The 20,265-nt window shown below is 38.2% G+C and overlaps 1 protein-coding gene across 1 annotated transcript in view; it reads left to right on the forward strand.

Annotated features, from left to right (window-relative positions):
• Window positions 1-20,265, forward strand: part of LOC110334547 (mucin-19-like) — a 97,438-nt gene that overhangs the window by 33,526 nt on the left and 43,647 nt on the right. Inside the window, exons 12-27 of the mRNA XM_029547874.1 lie at window positions 347-575; window positions 1,163-1,277; window positions 2,088-2,148; window positions 2,360-2,457; window positions 5,175-5,388; window positions 6,031-6,153; window positions 6,591-6,714; window positions 8,263-8,398; window positions 10,562-10,654; window positions 11,832-11,916; window positions 12,021-12,158; window positions 12,941-13,090; window positions 14,480-14,574; window positions 14,987-15,113; window positions 16,353-16,599; window positions 19,527-19,579. Coding sequence (XP_029403734.1) covers window positions 347-575; window positions 1,163-1,277; window positions 2,088-2,148; window positions 2,360-2,457; window positions 5,175-5,388; window positions 6,031-6,153; window positions 6,591-6,714; window positions 8,263-8,398; window positions 10,562-10,654; window positions 11,832-11,916; window positions 12,021-12,158; window positions 12,941-13,090; window positions 14,480-14,574; window positions 14,987-15,113; window positions 16,353-16,599; window positions 19,527-19,579 — 2,088 coding nt within the window. The remainder of the gene's footprint in view (window positions 1-346; window positions 576-1,162; window positions 1,278-2,087; window positions 2,149-2,359; window positions 2,458-5,174; window positions 5,389-6,030; window positions 6,154-6,590; window positions 6,715-8,262; window positions 8,399-10,561; window positions 10,655-11,831; window positions 11,917-12,020; window positions 12,159-12,940; window positions 13,091-14,479; window positions 14,575-14,986; window positions 15,114-16,352; window positions 16,600-19,526; window positions 19,580-20,265) is intronic.

Here is a 20,265-nt window from a genome sequence, read left to right on the forward strand (position 1 = left end):
GAAAGAAAGAAAGAAAGAAAGAAAGAAAGAAAGAAAGAAAGAAAGAAAGAAAGAAAGAAAGAAAGAAAAGGAAGGAAGGAAGGAAGGAAGGAAGGAAGGAAGGAAGGAAGGAAGGAAGGAAGGAAGAAAGAAAATAAAAAAGAGAGAGAAAGAAAGAAAAGAGAGAGAAAGACAGAAACAAAGAAAGAAACAGACAAACAAACTAAGTAACAAACATGCAAAAAAACCACTTAGCTGGGCAAGTTGAACCTTGTTTTGATGTTTCCATACATAAACAGATAAGGCAGCTAGAAGGCATGCTTATTGGTGTCAACAAGTGTGAATCTCCTCTCTGACTGCTGTGTAGGAGAAGCGACTATGTGGGGCAAGGACAAGTACAAAGCTCTCAATGGCCGCATCTTTTCCTTCGAGTCCGAGTGCACATTAACTTTTTGCCGCGATTGTGCAGAGCCTGGAGGAGACTTCAACATTGAGATAAAAAAGCATAAGAATGGTGATATTGAAGAGATCAAAGCTCTGATCGATGAAGTTGAGATCTTGGTTGTGCATAATAGTATTTCTGTCAATGAAGAAAGGTAAATAATAGCATATATTATCTATGACTTAAAGAATCATTTGGCGCATGAGACAAAACCAGCCAGACTGAAAAGCCAAGTTAAGTAGGGAGTGGCTGACAGTCCAGTTTCAATGCTGGTCTGTGGCAAGCTGGAACACAACCAGTGATTGGTTCTGATGCACAATTGTTCTGAGTGTCTCGTTTTTAGTGTGAAATGTAGAATCCATGAAACAGGTACCGGGACGTTGCTATTTTTGTAGATGTATTGAAAGCTAGAGACAAATTTGAAGCTTCACAAATTAGAAATCAAAGAGGCTGTTCTTTTTTCAGAAGTAACTTCTCAGATTTCAAAGAGCCAAGCTCTTTGAGTGCTCTCTGGGATAAGAAACTGGGGTGGCATTGATATTCTACTTGTAAACATTTCAAATCATCTGATGGTTGTTTTCTGACAACAGACTGACATTCTACTGTTTATTTCTCCAAAACACCAAGACTACACACATAAACTACTTATTTCCCAGCAGCCCTTGTCACGATCATACTATTTGTTTGTTTGTTTGTTTTTCACTAGCACACCCTGGATTATTAATTTTTAATACATTTCAGGGTACAGATACCATTCAGCAATAAGATGATTCATATTAAGAAGCAAGGCAACCACTATGAACTCAAAACCCGTAGAAGAATGTTGACTCTGAGGTGGGGCAAGGACAAACTCTCAGTAAGTTGATCAGTGATTTTTTTTTTCCTCTAAACGTTTTGGCATTTGGTCTTTGGGTTTTAATCATAAAAATAAACATGTAGGGGAAGGATTAAAGTAAGATTAGCTGAACGTTCTTTACGTGCTCACTGTGCTGAGCATTTTCATGTCTGATAGTCAAAGTGTCTCAATATGCAGCCCTTGTAGATGGCCTGGGATGGAGCCCAACATGTAGGTAAAGGAAAAGTGAAGTGTTTCTATGGATTCCCGATTGTGCGAATCGGAGGGTCTCTGTGCCTGTAACTGTTTCTTGTGCCAATCCCTTGGGTCCTTTTCCTCTTGTTTCTTTGTCCTATCTCAATATGTTATATATATATATATATATATATATATATATATATATATATATATATANTTATATATATATATATATATATATATATATATATATATATATATATATATATATATATTATAGCCCCTTAGAAGTTTGTTTTCTATTGAGAGACAGAGAGACTGTGACTCTAGATGTGAGGGGAGACGGGGAGGAATTGGGGAGGGGAATAGGAGAGGAAACTCTAAATATATTATGAGAGAAAAAAAAATCCATTTTCAAAAAAAGAGATAAAATCTACCTGAGGGCACAATAAACAGTGGAGTCAGACTAATTCCAAGTTCCAGTCAGAGTTTCTTTAAGAAAGGCACCCATTCCCCAACTGACAGTGCACATAAGAGCGCACAGGGGAAGACCCTGCCCTCGGGTTTGGTTAAAAATTGTCTTGAGATACTTTCACGATTTTATAAACATACCAATGTTCTTTGTCTTCAAAGCTCACTCTTTATAGCCACTATGCAACCTGTGGTCTTTGCGGCAACTTCAACAGCGTTCCAGGTGAGATTTGACAGATTATTCCTAAGAAAAATCACTTTCTAAATAAAAAAATAATTTTTCTACATTTAGATAAATTTACTAATAATTTGCGCCCATTTAAAGAATGAGAAAATGGTTAGAATCGAAGTATACTGATCTTGCCAGGACTGTATGTTGCTCCCAAGTAAAGCACAGACAAATGAATATCGTGAAATAATGCTCTGACTTACAGGTGAGGATATTAATGAGCACATTGCCAGTAGTAAGATCTCCAATGACTGCCCCAGCCCTTTGAGCAGGAACAACGAAGTCTGCGAAGATGGAGTCCAGGTAGGATATCCGGATTTGCCTTGCAGCAGTTTTACCACGACTCCCTCTGAATTATTAAAGTAAAACTTAATGTGCATTTGTAAGGCATCTAACATGATGTTATGGGGGTGTATATAAAGAGAACAAAGAGATCCCAGCAATGAAGAAAACTAATCTATCCATCCTACAGTAAAGGCGCGCTCACCTCTTTGCCGCTGTGGTAGGAAGAGCACAGTGTGATTATTTAACACGAGCGTCTGTCATGGTGTGTCAGAGTGACTGCGGTCATTGCAGTGCACTTGCTTGCGAGCTCAAGCTCAGGGTCCGCTACTCCTACATGCATCTATGTGAAAACTTCTACATCTATGTGATAATGTCCTCGTCTAGGTGATAACTTCTGCCGTGCGTCTCCCTGCTTCTTCCCTCCCCCCCCCCCCCCCCCGCCCCCAGCCCCTAACCACCACTGCCTTTCCACCCTACATTTGATCGCCTTTAAAGATTCTTCCTATAATCAAGATTATATAGTTTAAGAAATATTTCATATAGCATAACATCCTCCAGGCTCATGTATTTTATAACAGCCTGTGAGATCTTGTTCTCTTATTTGAGAGCTGAGTAACGTGCTGCTGCATAAAGCATTTGTGTGTATGTGTGTGTGTGTGTCCATTTCTCTTACTATAGCTGTTAAGGCTATTTCCATAACTTGACTTTTGAGAATGGTGCTGAATAACTGTGATAGATAGATAGATAGATAGATAGATAGATAGATAGATAGATAGATAGATAGATGGATGTTTGAGGACTGATCACACTGGGTCAGTGCCCTGTCTTTGTGTTTCTGAAACTTCTATGCTATCTTTGGTCATGGCTATAGATATATAGATATATATTCTTTATATCCGGGCTCTTATTTATTTATTTATTTATTTATTTATTATTTTCTGATTTTTTTGTTGATAGTCATTCTGATGGGTTTGATTTATGTTTATCTAATGATTAATGAGATTTCTCAGACTCCTGAGAACGTTCTTGTTTCCCTTTTGTATGGTCTAATTGTGCTATTTTTGCACCATTGAGTTACATGAGCTCTTAATAAACTTTGTAATCAGTCCTTTGTCAGTTCACATCTTGAAAATATTTTCCTACGCTCTAGGTTCCCATTTAAATTTTTGTTTTAAAATATACATTGTTTCTTTTACGCACACACACACACACACACACACACACACAAATCAATGTGGTGAATTTGTTAATTGTTGTCTTGGTGGCCTGAGTTTTCAGCATGGCATCCAAACGGTCACTCCAAGCCAGTGGCTGGCACTTTTCTTTCTTTGATCTTAGGTTTTTATAATTTCCGGTGTTATAGTTATACATTTCATACACTTTGACTTGATTTCTGTTTCTGGTGTGAGATCAGGATTCGCTCTCTTTCTTTTGTGTTAATCCTGTTTTCCAAGGACCTTTGTTCTAAGGCTCATACTCTTCCAATACATCATCTTGGTATCTTGGTGCTTTGTCAGAAATTGGTTAGCCAAATGATTTAGATTTATCCTAGCACCACACTTCTGACCTGCTGACCTATGAACTATATTAGTGCCACAGTGTGGAAGCCTGTAGTTTGAATTCTCCCATCTCTGTCTGGGTCCTCCTACCCCAACATGGAAATTCTGTCATGGCTTTCTCCCAGTGTTGTTGAACTCTGTCTTTCCACTGCAGTTCAGCTGTGAATGCTAAGGTAAGATTTCCCTCGAGCATCCCACTATACATTCTGCTTTAGCGTTAACAGCACTCATTTTCTTAGCACGACAGTTTAGATTTCCTGTAGGACATGTTTACTGAGTACGGTCGCCGTTCAGGAAAAAGGTTTCCTCCAGAGCTGTGAGTGCATGGTTCCCTAACATCTGACCAGAATGTGACGGAATTTGAAAATGTCCCTGATCTTCATGTGACTTTCGTATGACCTTCATCATTAGTTACAGAGCATAACAATTCTGTCTACATGCTTAAAAACAGCCATTGAGAAATAGAAGAGAATCTATGAAAAAAAAATCTCATTTTCTTATTTTCACCTTATTTTTGGGTGGGGTGGCGTTATATCTGTCTTCGCTGGCTGAAATTAATACAAGGTACACAGCTATGAAACAGAAGGTTTCTGCATTTTTCTAAAAACAGTTTTTATAGCAAAAACACCATGTGGTAGTAGAAATATGTTGAAATGTAAGCATTTTATGGCATAAAAATATATGTTTTTTAAATTTTGTCTACTGACAGAGAACAAATGAACAAATACATCATTCGTAGAGTAAACACATATGCTTTCTACTATAGAGCACACTATATTTTATGGTCACCTGTTCCCCTGTCTACTCATGAAATGTAAGCAAATCAACAGTTAGGGGCCAGCATCACTTTTGTGTAGTGTGGGTTTTCACCTGTTACCTTGCCTAGGTAAGCTCTCTAGCACTGATAAGCTCTTCTTGTTCCTCCCATTTTCTCCCCATCTAAGAATCACTGCAGTATAGGAGACAGATGGATACTGGTAGGTGGGACAATATTTGAGACCATCATAGCAGTCTATACTTTACCTATGTTTAAGGTTTCAGTTAGAATTTGATGGCTCCACTCCACAAGAGTTATGGAATGTGATGTTACAATAAACCAAAGTATCTATCTTTCCTTGGGCATTGTTCTACTGCTCTTCCCTGTTATATTTTAATGAAATGCGCTTTGTTTTGCAGTACTGTGACAAAATTATTGGAACGTACTTTAAGAAATGTTCAAAAGTTTCCCGTTTATCCCATGAGTACAAAAATGCATGTGTTGATGAGTACTGTCGGACTGGAGGAGGTAAGCAGACTACATGTGACACCTACTCGGAACTGGCCCGGCTGTGTGCCTACGATGGTCCTGGTGACTATGAACACTGGCGAGATGACTCTGCTGTGGCTTGTGGTAGGTGCTTCTCTTCTTAACAATTGTAGGTTATGAACAGGTGCTTTCTTAAAGAACTCTCTTTGTTCGGGTATATCTCAAAGGGACTATCTTGAGTGAGTCTAAGGCACAGAAATGGAGAAACCAATAAGGAAGTCTTGTCTCTAACGTGTTTAAGAAGAGAGTGAAGGTCATTTAGTGATATGACTTGACTTGTTGCAGAATTTTGTGTTAAGGTCTTAATTAGTAAAGTCATCAGCAAACTGGAAGGGGAGAAATGTAAACTCTATAAACAGAACTGAATTATCTTTAATAGTGTCCTCTCAAAAGATTGGTAGATTATAAGTAAGAGCTTTATACAAATATAAGTCCAATTTATACTTCGATGCTTGAGTTGGTCTTTATTCGACTGGAAACCAAATTTAACATGAGATGAAACTCTAAACTATGTTATTTATATCCCCTCTAAATTGAAAGCTACTGTGTGAAATAATGCCTGGGAAACGGCCATCATTTAGTTCTCCGGCGTATCCAGAATGATTTATTTGTATCTTGGAAAGCAGAATCAATGAAACCCATTTGAAAGGACCACTGGAGGACTGTATGTTTCCTCTGTTTTCCCATGAGCTTTCCACAAGTGTGCATGTTTTTGTATTCCTTCAGCAAAGCAACAGTGTCCAGGGAAGCACATCTACAAAGAATGTGGACCTTCAAATCCTCCAACATGCTCCAACGTGGCTCCCTTTCAAGACAGTGAATGTGTGAGTGGCTGCACCTGTCCAGAAGGTAATGTACTTATGAAAGTGTTCACGCCACTCCAATAACCTACAATAACACTGGGCAGCAAACCATAGCTCCAAAAGGCTATTGCAACAGGTGAATTATACTTGTTAGTCCTCCTACAACCCGTGAAGGAATGTCAGACACACTCCAAGCTCATTAATGTGCTTCTTCTTTTTTTTAATGTCTGAATACTGAGTGTTCCCATACTCCACAGACTACACAGAGCTTAATAGGTCCTGTTCTATGGGGCGGTAACTCATGCTCAGAAGATTTCCATCTACGGTTGTCAGTCAACATGAAAACTGATCATTTACACAAGATATTGCAACTTCAGGCCACACTTACACTCGCTTTAGAACTAGTTCATGAGTGGCTACGGTTGTGAAAGACTTCACTGATACTCATATAATTTTGAGACTACATCTATCTGTGTATTCTAGGTTACCTATTGGATGACATTAGAGAGAAAGGAAAGTGTGTATTAAAGGAGAAATGTCCCTGTGAATCTAATGGAAAGGTGTACAAGCCAGGTGAAGTCCGTGAAGGCCCCTGTGGCTCTAAGTGGTATGTGTATTCACTCTTAATCTACATTTAATGGATGTTAAGATAAAAAAAAATCTGGGTTTTCATTCATGCTTAAAGTTCTTAAAATTTTAATTCAGCAAAAAAAAAAAAAAAGATGCTTCTTAGAATCAGAGCAAACCAACCACTGAGACAATCAGTTTGTCAGTGTTTTTATGTCCCTGGCACATTACACTTACAGATTCTGGGCAATGAGTCAGTTACCCAGGAATTCCTGGAAACCTTAAAATTATGATGACTTCAAGCATACTTCTACTAACAGTCACACTAAAGTATTTAGATAACTAAACTTCTGTTTGAGGCACAAATACACTAAGATTAGCAGTGCCTACAAAGAGTTCCAGGAATAACCAAACACTTAAAAGCATAATTTAAAGTGAAAGTCTCCACCAACATAGCATTCCTTCAGGGAACAACACGTGGACATTGTTCTTTGAAGGCTTACTGTGTACTGAGCATCTATAAGCCCTTGAGAGATCACATAAGGGACCAACACAAAGTACAGTATTTATAAACTCATTAGTAAGTATTTTACATTCTATTATCTTTCTTGTTCTCCTTAATGTTATACCTTAACCCCATTACATTTGTTTTCAAATATCTATCTTTTATGTATGTGTGTATGTATGTATGTACATATGTATCTATGTATCTGTCTATGTATCTATGTATGTATGTATCTATGTATGTATGTATCTATCTATCTATGGTCTATTAATCTATGTATCTATGTATCTGTGTATCTGTGTATCTATGTATGTATGTATGTATGTATGTATGTATGTATGTATCTATCTATCTATCTATCTATCTATCTCCAATATAGGCTGAGATCTGAACATAAGGGTGAACATTGGGTATTTTTCTTTCTTTCTGAGATTTGGTAACCTCACTCAATATTATAATACATTCTAAGTCCCTCCATTTTCTTGTAAATTTTGTGAGTATACTCTTCTTTAGAGCTGAATGGTATTATATATATATATATATATATATATATATATATATATATATACACAACAGATTGTTATTATCGGTTCATCTGTTGATGGACAACTAGGTTTGTTCTACTTCCTTATATAGTGAATAGAGCTACAATGAACGTGGAGAAACAAATATCTCTACTGTAGGGAATGGAATTCTCTGGGTCTATTTCAGAGAGTATGCTATATTTATCATATGGTAATAATATCTTCATAAGGCTCACTGTCTCTGCCTCTGTAGGACATTGCAAAATATAAGTTCATCCTGTAATTTGTACCCATTGCCTTCATGCTAATAGATAAACCTTTGAGATTTATGTATGTTTGATACATGAAGTTATTAATTTTAGTTAAAAAAAAAGAACCTGAAATAGTTTAAATGACCACAATATCAGAATCTATCAGACACCTCACCAGGGCTGTTGCTGAGTTGGAAATGATCTGATGGGACTTGCCTACATGTTGGCTTCAGCTGTGACGTTCTAATGCTATAGTGTTTGTTCAGCATACAGAAGAGTCACTTTTGACTCACCTTTACATTTAACAGCACATGCCAAGAAGCTAAGTGGTCTTGCACCGAAACTAGATGTCCTGGGATATGTAAAGTGGAAGGGAGCTCCTTTACCACTTTTGATGACAATAAATTTAGCCACCCTGGAGACTGTCACTTCTTGGCTGTCCATGTAAGTATTTGCTGACAACGTCTGTGAAAACTGAACAAATTTCTGAACTAATTTAAAACACAAATCATGTTATGTGTGTTTGGAAATTTTATATGCATGTACAATGTGTTTAGAGCATATCTATTTCCCACTCCTCCCTCCTAGATCCCTACCATGCAACCAACTTCATTCTTTCCTCCTTCTCCCCTTTTTCCTTCTCCTCCTCCTTATAACTGACTGAGTCCAATTATTCCTGTCATTATGCATATGGGTGTGGGGTTAGACCACTAAAGCATGAACAACCTTCTGGGGAGTACAGCCATAAGAAAAACGGACTCTCCCTTTCTCAGCAGCTGTGGGTTTTCAATAGCTCCTCAGCTTGGAGTGGGACCTTGGGAGCTCCTCCCTTGTCTAAATTGGAATGTTGACACATGATGTTGCATTTGTCTTTTGTAGACAGCCACCGCTGCTATGCTCTGTCATGTCAGTCCAGAAGACACTAATTTGCATCAGTCCTCACAACTTCTGGGTTTTACAGTTTTTCTTCCCCATCTTCTGTGATGTTCCTGGACCATTTTGGGGGAAGGGTTCTGACATTTCATTTAAGGATAATGATTCAGTCGTTACTTTTTGTACTTTGACTAGCTCAAATATCGGCATTAACTACTATCTAGTGCCAAAATGGGTTTCTTCAATGAGAGCTGAAAATTGGTCTGATAAGAGAGTTTGATACTGAGTTTAATTAAAATAGCAATAGGCTGTCCCTAAGTGTGTATAATCTCATCAGCACAGGTTCTTGGTCATAGTTAGAATGCCAGGCATGGGTTCTCTCCTGTGGAGCAAACCTTAAATCTAATTAGACAGATGTTAGTAGACTCAAAAACATTCATGCCATTATGACACCCATAGGCATGTCTTGTCTGGCTTATTGTAGTGCACAGGGTTCACAGCTGTATACAACTCTTGGCGACTCTACTTTTCCAACAGCTTGGATATTTCCTTCTGGCACTGGGAAAGCTAGCTGGCAGGGAGGAAGTAGCTCTTCTATTGAGTTACCATGTAAAGCAATAAGAATCAGACAGCTTTCATATGATCAGTTATTCATCTCAGTGTCTTCTTTTGATCACAATCGATATATTATCTATTAATATTATATCACGGACACTCTGAAAATTTATTGCTGAAATAAATTTCAACAAGTCCAATGTTAATGGTTTAACCTTCCAAGTGCCTAGGAAAGACATCTCACTCTTCTGCATGTCTGTATATGCTCAAAAGTCGGTCCCACAATCTGCTCCTTTATGTAGTAGAGCATTGTCTTTTTTCTTCATTATGCCCTGAAATTTATTTTTAGCTTTTATTATAAAATGGAGTCCCATTATAAGATAACTGCCGTATTTTTGCTTAGACTCTTCTTGATACTAAAACTGGAAGGAATCTGAATTTCAATAAAAGAGCAGTTCCATTTCATAGCTCCTGTCTTCAGTGGGCATGAGGAAAATGAACTTGCAAATGGCAAAGTGAGAGGTGGATTAATATGGGCAGTTCCCAAAATGTACTTTCTACAAGTGAAGATCTTCTATCCACAGTGAAGATTCCTGTGTACCCAAAATAGCCTCTTGTCTTTCTTATTGTGCTCCCCTCTTTTACTCTGAGAACTAGGGATGGAGGAAGAGAAAGAGAAGCCCATTAAATCATTGAGAATGCATGCTGCTTCCACATCAGTGAATCAGAGGCCTGCATGCTAGAGCCATGCATCTTGTGACATTTCACATCAAAATGTAAAGCTTCCCAAGTTAAAAACCTCTTGCCTTGCATCTATACAGATTCTTCAGCATGCCTAGGGATTCTAAAGCCATTTCAAGTTTAATTCCTTACACTCTCCACAAAGCACCCCACTTATGTTGGGTGTAAGAGTAAAGATAAAAAAAAAACCCAAAACCAAAAACGAAAAAAAAAACCCAAAACACTGCAGTAAAATGTCCATCAGGTGTACAAAGCATAAATTCCGTATGATACCCAGACCATTTATAAAGTGCTTGTCTGCTCCTGTGGGTACACTAGATGAGGCTTTTAGATTCTGGGCAGATTGTATAGATAAACTGTGCAGATTTATTTCATTGTGAATAAATAACATAGTAGCATATGAGAAAATTCTTAAACAAAAAATAATTGTTTTTGCAGAATGATGAAATTTCTATTAGCGTGGAGATTCACCCATGCGGAAATGGTCAGACAGGATCATGCTTAACTAGTGTTATGGTTCTGCAGAATTCCGTAAGTATTTGACCTTCCTAAGGTTTAGCCAGAGTAAAATCAGATCAATGATTTCACAAGCTAAAACCTGGAGAGGGCTGAGGAGTTGGTTCTGTGAATCGAAGAGCTTGATACAAATGTGTGGGGATATGAAGTCCAATGTTAAGGACCATGGGATAGCTGGGAATGACTACATATGCTCATAACCTCAGGCCTCTAGGGCAGAGGAAAAAGCATCACTGAGGCTGGCTGGTCATCTAGCCTAGCAAAACTCAGTAAAATCCAGATTCAGCAAGAGACCCTGTCTCATTGGGATAAGCTGAGGAGTGACTGAGCAGGAATCCTGATGCCATGCTCTGGCTCCTGTAGTAGAGTACACAAGCACATGTAACCCCCATATTCACAAACATAAAACTTACAAAAATAAAAATAAAAAGAATAAAACATAGTTTGGGGATGGGGGTGATGGCCAGCTTATACTTGTTTGGGTCTTCATCCGTAGCACTTACATGAGAAAGAATAATGTTCAGCCGGGGTGCATTGTCTATAACTGCAGGACAGGGGATGGGGAGAGAGTAGAGCCCAGCCGGCTTACTGATCAGCCAATCTTCACAATTTGGCAAACTCCAGATTCAGTAGAGTCAATGTCTCAGAAGAACAAGGTATGTGGTAATTTAGGAAGACACCTAGTATAAGTCTGTGATTACACATCACACACACACACACACACACACACACACACACACATGCACATACAAAGAGAGTCAGAATTTTGAAGAGTAGTGACTTTGCTGAGTAATCAAATGTATGAATAAGATTCCAGAAAAACAGTTAAATTTCTAGAAGAGTTGGAAAGAGCCAAGGTTCTGAAACACATCCATAATGAGCTCAAATACATAGTTGTGTGGGAATGGCCGGCCAACCATGTGTGTTTATTACAGAGTCACTGGGTTTTTAAAGAATGTGCCCCAGCCTGGTTTCTGGTGGTTAGCAATGGTTACCACTACTTTCTTGTCTGTAAATCGGAGATGAGGGATCATTTCCAGGGTTTGTATGAGAAGCATGAAGCATAGTGTGAAAGAGGTTTTTATTGATATTCATAAACAAGTCCTTTAGGATTCAACATGTTTTAGCGGCATAAAAATTTTATGTAGTACATAAAAGCTATCCTGGGCTCATGGAATATTTTGAATTTCAGTCTTCTTCAAGTAACAGATATGTCTTCAACCGTGATGGGACAGTCACAAAGGATGGAGTTATAATTAAAGGTTATTACTATTCAGGTAAGCTTAACAATAGTATTTAAACATGTGTGTGAGACACATTTATTCACTCGGTTTCTAAAACCAACATGCTATGTTTTATGATACGAATTTTTTTTCTATAGATGATGTGCAGATCTTCAATTCATCCTCTTTGTACATGCAAGCAGAGATACTCTCTCACATAAAACTGCAAATACAAATGTCTCCTAGGATGCAGCTGTATGTGTCCTTGGCTCCTAACACATCCACAGACACTGTAGGTAAGTCCTCCAAAGACTTCTATGTACAAGGACCCAACACCATTCATTTCACGTGGCAATGTCCTATAATAAACATAATTTCTTACATTCTAAGAGATTGGAACTTTTGCTGGATCTCTCAGCCAAAGTTAGTAATACGCCTGGAGGTCACCTAAGACATGTCTGCTATCCTACTGTGTCCTCGGCCTGCTTATGAAACTCGTCTTTAAGAGAACAATGTAACAACCAACCTCCATTCATCACAGAGTCAATACCAAGAATGGTCAACCATTGATGTATTTACATTTTTTTAAAATTAAGACTTTTACTTAGTGGATAGGGAAGTGGCTCCTTGGTTTAGGACACTTGTAGCTCTTGTAGAGGACCCAGGTTCAATTCCCAGCACCCACATTGTACCTCACAAGAGTCAGTAACTCTACTTCCAGGGGATTGGGTGCTTTCTTGCCTGATTCCATAAATACAGAGCATTCACGTGGTGCATTTCTGCACATGCAGGTAATACACTTATGCATATAAAAATAAATCTAAACATATATAAAGACTTTTACTTAGTGGAAATGTTAAAAGATATGTTTTATATGTCCTTTTATGGTTCTGTGTTCTGGGATTTCTGTGAAAGTCCAATGAATGAAATTCACAGTTTCATAACTTTTTCTTAATGTTTGCCAATGTTGACCAAACACATTTGAAGTATTTCTAACAGCATTTTCAATAGCATAGCCAAAAGGCTGAGTATGTGGAAATACTAACCTTAGTTCTTCTGTGCCATTGACATCATGCAGGTCTTTGTGGTTCCTTCAACAATAAGGCAGAAGATGATTTCATGTCAAGTCAGAAAATTCTGGAGAGCACAGCTCAGGCATTTGCTAACTCCTGGGAGATGATGCCTTGCCCTGAGGGAAGCCCCTCTTCCTGTGTTAGCATCGAAACAGGTGAGAGACATTGAGAGTCAAACTGTGCTGTTAAAAATTGGTGCTGGTACTCGCAGACTTATGCTGATAATCATAAGAACACATCCAATCCCTTTGCCTCTAGCTAGTATTTGTTATACTGACCCAGTTTTAAAAAGAAATGGCAAAGGAGTTTGGTTTGAGTGTGTTTATCTCAGGAAACCCATTTGTTGTTGGTAATTCATCTCTGTTGTCCTTCACTAAACCCTCCCCTTCTTACACAATTACAGAACACTGGGGTTACGGGGGAGGTTTAGGAATTGTTCAATATATTTTCCTTTCTTTATTTCAATAGTGAATATGATCATTGGTTTTCAAGGATGCATATCCAAACTGCTTAGACTCTTGGTCGGTAATACCAATCCCAACACAGTCCCAGCTACAACCTGACATAGGCATGACTCCTGTTTTAGTCTATGAAAGGCTTTCATTAATACCATTTTTGCTTATTCCCATATAAACTCACAGAGGGCATGACATGGCCATTGTCAACAGTAATACAGACATAGACAATAGAGGGCAGAGGCCCTCGATTTCCTAGGCATCACAGATGATAATATGACTTGAAAGCCTGTCACACTGAGCTTCTGCCTGTGGTTGTGCTAGTTATCATAAATGTCCCATGTCACCCTTTCTCTGAATAAGAAATGGAATGGAAGCAAAGCCTACATTTCCAGTGTATTATATTTGAGTTAATAACAACATAAATTAAACTGAACTTGGAGAGGATATTATTAATAGTAGTAGTTTCAGAAAAAAAGCACAGTGATAGCTTATGGATGATTTGTTAGACTTTTGGTCATAGGTTGCTTTCTGAGTTTCTTTTGTGAGTTCAGCCTCCTTTACGTTTAAAATCATTATGGGGGGCATTTGCTATCACTTCCCTTTTTATAGATTTATTTTTATTGCGAACTTAGCATGGTGGTAGAAACTTTTAAATAAACAAATATCCATTAAACCCTTTTCAAAACAGAAGTGCATTCGTTGATCCCGGTGACGTTGCTTCATGCGACACTGGTGTGATGCAGAAGAGGTGGCACGTGAGCCGTATCTGCTCGTGTGCAGTACAGAGACACTTAAGATATAGCTAGTGTACTGCACTTATTTTCATTTTGATATAGGAACAGTGTTTAGGAGAAATGCTAGCTGGATTAGTAGGAGGCGCCATCTGTCGTGAAGAGGTTACCTTCGAGTGGGCTCTGTTTCCACCATTATATTAAACTTAATGGCACTGAATTTGATCCATCAGAGCAAACTGCTGTGTGAGGAAAAGCTCTGCGTGGAGGCAGAACCGTGTGAAGTACACAGCTTTCCTTTAAGTTCAAGAAACTTTGGTGTTGCTGAGACTAACTGTGTCCATTTTTCTTCCAGAGAAGTTTGCTGAAAGTTACTGTGAGCTTCTTCTCAGTTCAAGTGGGCCTTTTGCTGCCTGTCATCAGACTGTGAACCCCAAATTCTATCACGAGGTATGTGATGGTCTAGCACTTACAGCCTTTATGAAGAAAATTTTGGAGATTTGGACAAAAGTGTATACACTTTAAACATTTTCTAATGACCGCTATTGTCAATAGATTAAAGTATATGCTTAAAAATGAGCATTAGAGTCAGAAAATTTGCCAACGTATGGGATAAACTAAATTTATAATATTGGAAAATAATCCGAAATGATCAAAAGCTTGAAAAGCAGTCCTCTTTATTTTTCCTAAAGGGGTTAGTACTTAGCCATTTTAAGTATCTTAAAACAGCTCTAAATGTCTCAAAGTGCAATTTGATTCTGGGCTCAGGAGTGCATGGCTACACTTTAAGCTGCTACGGTTGGATTGCCTGTACTTCTGAATAATGCTAGGACATAATATCTATTTCTTTCCTATTTGAAAGGAATGCAAAAAGTATACATGCTCTTGTGAGAACGGTCAGGATTGCCTATGTACAGTCTTGGGGAACTATGTGAAGGCGTGTGCTGAGAAGGAAATATACCTCGTGGGCTGGAGAGACGGACTGTGTGGTGAGTGGGAGAGAGGCTGTTGTAGGCCCCTCTGCACGCTTCTCATCTTGTTGCATGCTGGGGTCAGGAGACACATGCCTTTACAAATGTGGACCTGATTCTTTCAAAATTTATTTTCTGATTTTTTGGGTTATTTTTTTCCAGAATAATTGACTAATCTTGAATTTTAACATTTTGATTCATAATTTTAGTTGACATATTTTTATCTTTAAGATGGTAGGTACTTATAGAAACAAATTTAAAAATCCCTGAAATTTATATAGGTTTTCATTTGTATACTGGGAGCTCAAATATTGTAGATAAAATATTTATCATATTTTTGGAATATGACTTCATAAAGATTTGCTCCAAGAGAAGAATATTAACAACCAAAAAATTTCCAAAAAGTCAGGTGTGGAGGCTGGTACCCATTTTCCAGCCCTTAGAAGCAGGAGGACTGCTGTGAGTTAAGGACAGCCTGGGCTACATAGTGTGTTACAGTTCAACTTGGACTATGTAGCAAAATCCTGTCTCACAAAATCGGTAAAGCAACAAAGCCAAACGATTTGTACAAGCCTATATCCTTTGGACATACACAGCATTTCATAGCTCATGTGCAACAAACAATGGAGCCTGGCACACTGTCTCCAGGGTCTCCTCACAGTTTAACTCTCTTCTGCCATCAATTTAGCAACAGTGAAACAGGCTTCCGTTCTCATCTGGTCTAATCATAATGACCTTCTTTGCTATTTCCCCTCTGTTCCTTCTAATCTCTATTCTATGGTAAATGTCAGATTATCTTTAAAGTAAAATCACATAAAACTGGACTGCCTAAAACATGCCCGTTGTTTCTCCTGTACTTAGAGATTCCAATCCTGAGTGTTTCAGGGTTAGGCTGTTGCCCTGATGTAGAACTACCGTTCTCTGGGCTTCAGTCCAGAACAGAGAAGTGACCTGTTCCCACAGTACAGATTCTAGTTGTGCAGGGAGACAATGTGCATCTTACGTTTTTATGGCACGTGCCACAGTTGCCCTTAGAACAGGAGCATAAGCCACACAAGAGCAGAGTGTATTGCCTAGTCCACCTGTGGCTTTGTTCTAAGCACCAACTGAAAAGAAAATAAAAAATAAGGCAATGAGCAAATAGCTTTTCTACACTTGTCACTTATAATCCACTTGGTTCTCTATAAACATCAGTGTGAAGGAAGCTCTTCTCTTAGTGCACACACAGTAACTACTGTTCTTGTCCCTTCCCTGAAGAGGTGTCTTGTCCAAGTGGTCTTGTTTTCAACTACAAAGTGAAAACCTGCAACAGTTCTTGCCGATCGCTGTCCGCACGAGACCGAAGCTGCGATATAGAAGACATTCCGGTTGACGGATGTACTTGCCCTGATGGAATGTACCAGAATAATGAAGGGAACTGTGTTCAGAAATCTGAGTGTGACTGCTATGTTAATGATGAGATTGTGCAACCTGGCAAGTCCATCCTTATTGATGACAATAAATGGTATGTAGTAGGTTACATAGATGCTCATGATGCCACCCACAGCAGCATACACAGATGTTTCTTATGGCATTGACAAGGGAATGTGTTCTTTCAGAAAAATGGTCATTTGTCAGTATGAAGTCTCCCTCAAATCTGCCACATTTTTTTTCATTTTCCACGTATTATTGACGCTTATTGGTATTTATTTATTGGTTGGATGATTGATTGATAATTGATTGCCACAGGGGCCAGCCCTGGTGGGGGTCTTCTTTCTTGTCAGTTCTTGAGGCAGCAGAGGGGGAAGAGCATCAGTGGAGGGTAAGACTCTGTTTTAGGTGATATTTAGGGTTGCTGTAGAATAGTAAAAAGTTTAGTTTTCTAGGTCTAAGTTACCTTGGACTGTTTCTAACCTGCCTTCTGTGATCTTCTGAGGCCAGAAACTGCAGTTTCTGGCACTTAGCACCTCTTCCTAAAACAGTAAGGGTGTAAAAAAATTGCTTCTTTTTTTCTTTTTCTTTTTCCTTTTCCTTTTCCTTTTCCTTTTCCTTTTCCTTTTCCTTTCCCTTTTCTTTTTCTTTTCCTTTTTCTTTTTCTTTTTCTTTTCTTTTCTTTTCTTTTCTTTTCTTTTCTTTTCTTTTCTTTCTTTTTTAATATAAGCAGGAGCTGAGTGGCAGGAGCTGGACAGCAGGAGCTATGCTGTGAGAGGGCAGATGGAAGGGCAGAGAGGAGGGTGAGGGCAGGGGAAGGGGGGGGAAACCTTTCAACCTACTAGTGGGAAGTTGCAAGAAGAAAAAGGGACACATTGAAAAGTGGTTATAGCATTTATTACTAAGTTACACAAAAAAACCTATTAAATCTATCCAAGAAAAATTGGAAAAAGTGGAAAGATCCTAAATGGGGCAAGGGAAAAGTTCTTCTAAGTGGAGAAAGGGAAAAAATCTTCTCTGAATGGGGAAAGGCAAAAAATTATTTTCTCCTCTTTTCTCTGGGGAAAGGGAAAACATTCTACTCTTTGTTTTTATCTCTTTGTCCTCAGTACTTATACATCTTTCAGAATACATGATCACAGGTTAAAAACTCATCACAAGTTCACACACACACACACAAAATCAAATCATAAATTGAAATAGAAGTTTACAACAGCAAATGTTTACATGCATATCCATCAGGAGTTATTATCTGGCTAAAGATCCATCACCTGTCATAGCTTCACAGGTTCACTGAAGGTTTAAAACCATAACTAAGTTATTAGTGAAGTTTTGTATAGATAAACCCAGTCAATATTTTATTTTCTGTCCTAGAACCTATAAAATTATTAGTTCCCTTTTACGACCTTTGGTTAATTGTTTCATGACGTCTTGGAATGTGCTCTGAGTATGAGAAAGTCAGGTTACCCAGAGGCAATTAACTGGTGACACATGGGAGACTGACAGAGATCTCATTGCAATTTTGAATATCTGAAACAGACCTAATAGTAGTCTAACTATAAAATAGCTTAATAATCACTGATCTAATTTTAGGAATTCTTATAGGATCATTATTAGACTTAAGAAGTCATTTATTTTTCTATATAGCATCACTACAAGACAGTACATCTTTGTAGATTTGCAGAAATCTTCTCAAAAGGGACAGGCTAATACCTAGTGATTGTTATATATGTTTAATAATAACAGAAAAAGCATATTAATAGCAGGAATCTTTTCTAAAATTAATTATCTTAGGGCCTTGTCTATAAGAGTGAATCTGTTGCAGATTATATTATAATCCAAAGCAGACCATCTCAGGACGATCACCTGCTAGTTATTAGCTTGTCCTATGATGGCTCTTGACATGATTGGTTGTTCTGGGGGCTCCACTGCACCATACTGATCATACAGGGTTTGCCCTACTCTGGTTTTAACATCAGGAGAAATGTGCTCCGGAAACTTTTACAAACAGGCAATGCAAAATGATTTTACACCCAGATTATGGAATACCATCTTAGTACGTAGCATTCTGTAAATACTTGTGAAGTGTCTATGTCTAGGACTTGAATCGATTGCTATAATTACAAAAGAAAGTAGTAGTTACCTTGTACACACAAACTAAGTAAAAGTGTTTGTTAGCATGAAATAGTAACTGCTGTCTGTGGCATTGGGGGATGCATCCCAGCAGAAGTTGAAATTTGAATTCTCATAAGAACCGATTGTTTTTCCAGATAAAACTCATGTATGGAGAATGATTTTTGTGAAAAGAATGATATAGAAAATGCGTAAGAAATATTGGGTACAGGGGCTATTGAAGGTTGTGCTAGAAACAGATAGTGGCCAGGCTGTGACTGTTCACAGAGACATCTGGTTCAGGTTTCATGATAGGCTTTCTTTCCCTCTGTAGTTATTGTAGCACCAGGTGATTATGGGTTACAGGATAGGTCTCCACAGCTACGGCATCTCTCAATATGAGGAATCCTCATCTCCTGCCAGCACTACTGAGCTAGCTAACACTTCCTTTCCTTCCTGTGACTCCTATACCTGTATCCGATTCCCTGCTCTCTGACCAGGATGTCTAAGGCAAAGCACACGCTTGGTTGGGCCACTAGCCTTCTTAGGGAAATGACTGACAGTTGCCGAAAGAATAGAACAGCACATTTAAGGCCATTCAACATCCAGCCCCAATCTATTTCTATTGCTTTCCTTCATTGTGTATAATCCTTCCTGCATCCACAGGAGATTCGTGGGAGCCTTTGAAACATGACTTATTCTTCTTCCCTCATTTTTCATATTCTCAGCTAGATTAGATCCTGTGGCTAAATTTTCCATGATGTTCTCTGACATCCATAGAACTTGCACATTCTTAATAAGGGACCTTAAAATTTGGCAAAGTGTATATTCTTGTAACTAAGTCACATCTATACAATTACCCTCAAACATTAATGTTTAAAGGATATAAAATATATGTTTTTTTTCCAGTGTCTGTCAGGATGGAGTGCTTCATTGCCAAACACCCCTTGATTTAACCCTACGTAAGTAGTTTTATTGCTATTGCTGTTATTGTTTGGTTTCTAACTTCTGCCCTCATTTATTTCCCCTATGATCCTCTTATCTCCTCACCTCTCCTCCTCTTATCATCTGTCTATCACCTATCTATCTATCTATCTATCTATCTATCTTTCTTTCTTTCTTTCTTTCTTTCTTTCTTTCTTTCTTTCTTTCTTTCTTTCTTTCTTTCTTTCATCTATCCATCTATCTATCATATATCTACCCATCTATGTATCCTCTATCTACATATCTACCCTATCTATCATCTATGCATCCACCTGTCTATTTATCATCTATCATCTGTCTATCATTTATCCATCCATCTGTCTATCCATCTATCTATCTATCCACATATATTTCTTTCTGTCTATCTATCATCTCTCTCTATCTTTCTATCTCATTTCTTTAGCTCATTTCTATAACTATCTCTCTCTATCACTATTATTATCTCTATCTTATCTCATTTCTCTATATCTAGCTCAATATGTCTATATCCATCTCTCTCCTTTCTCTCTCTCTCTCTCTCTCTCTCTCTCTCTCTCTCTCTCTCTCTCTCTCTCCCAGGCTGTCTTTGAAAGGACAACGATTCTATTTCAGTTTTCCTAATGCTGAAGATACAGCCATGTGCCAGAACTCCTACTTCTTAAATAAAGTCAGATCAGGAGTTCTA

Source organism: Mus pahari, chromosome 17, assembly GCF_900095145.1.
Source record: "Mus pahari chromosome 17, PAHARI_EIJ_v1.1, whole genome shotgun sequence".
In the NCBI taxonomy this organism is placed as follows: Eukaryota; Metazoa; Chordata; class Mammalia; order Rodentia; family Muridae; genus Mus; species Mus pahari.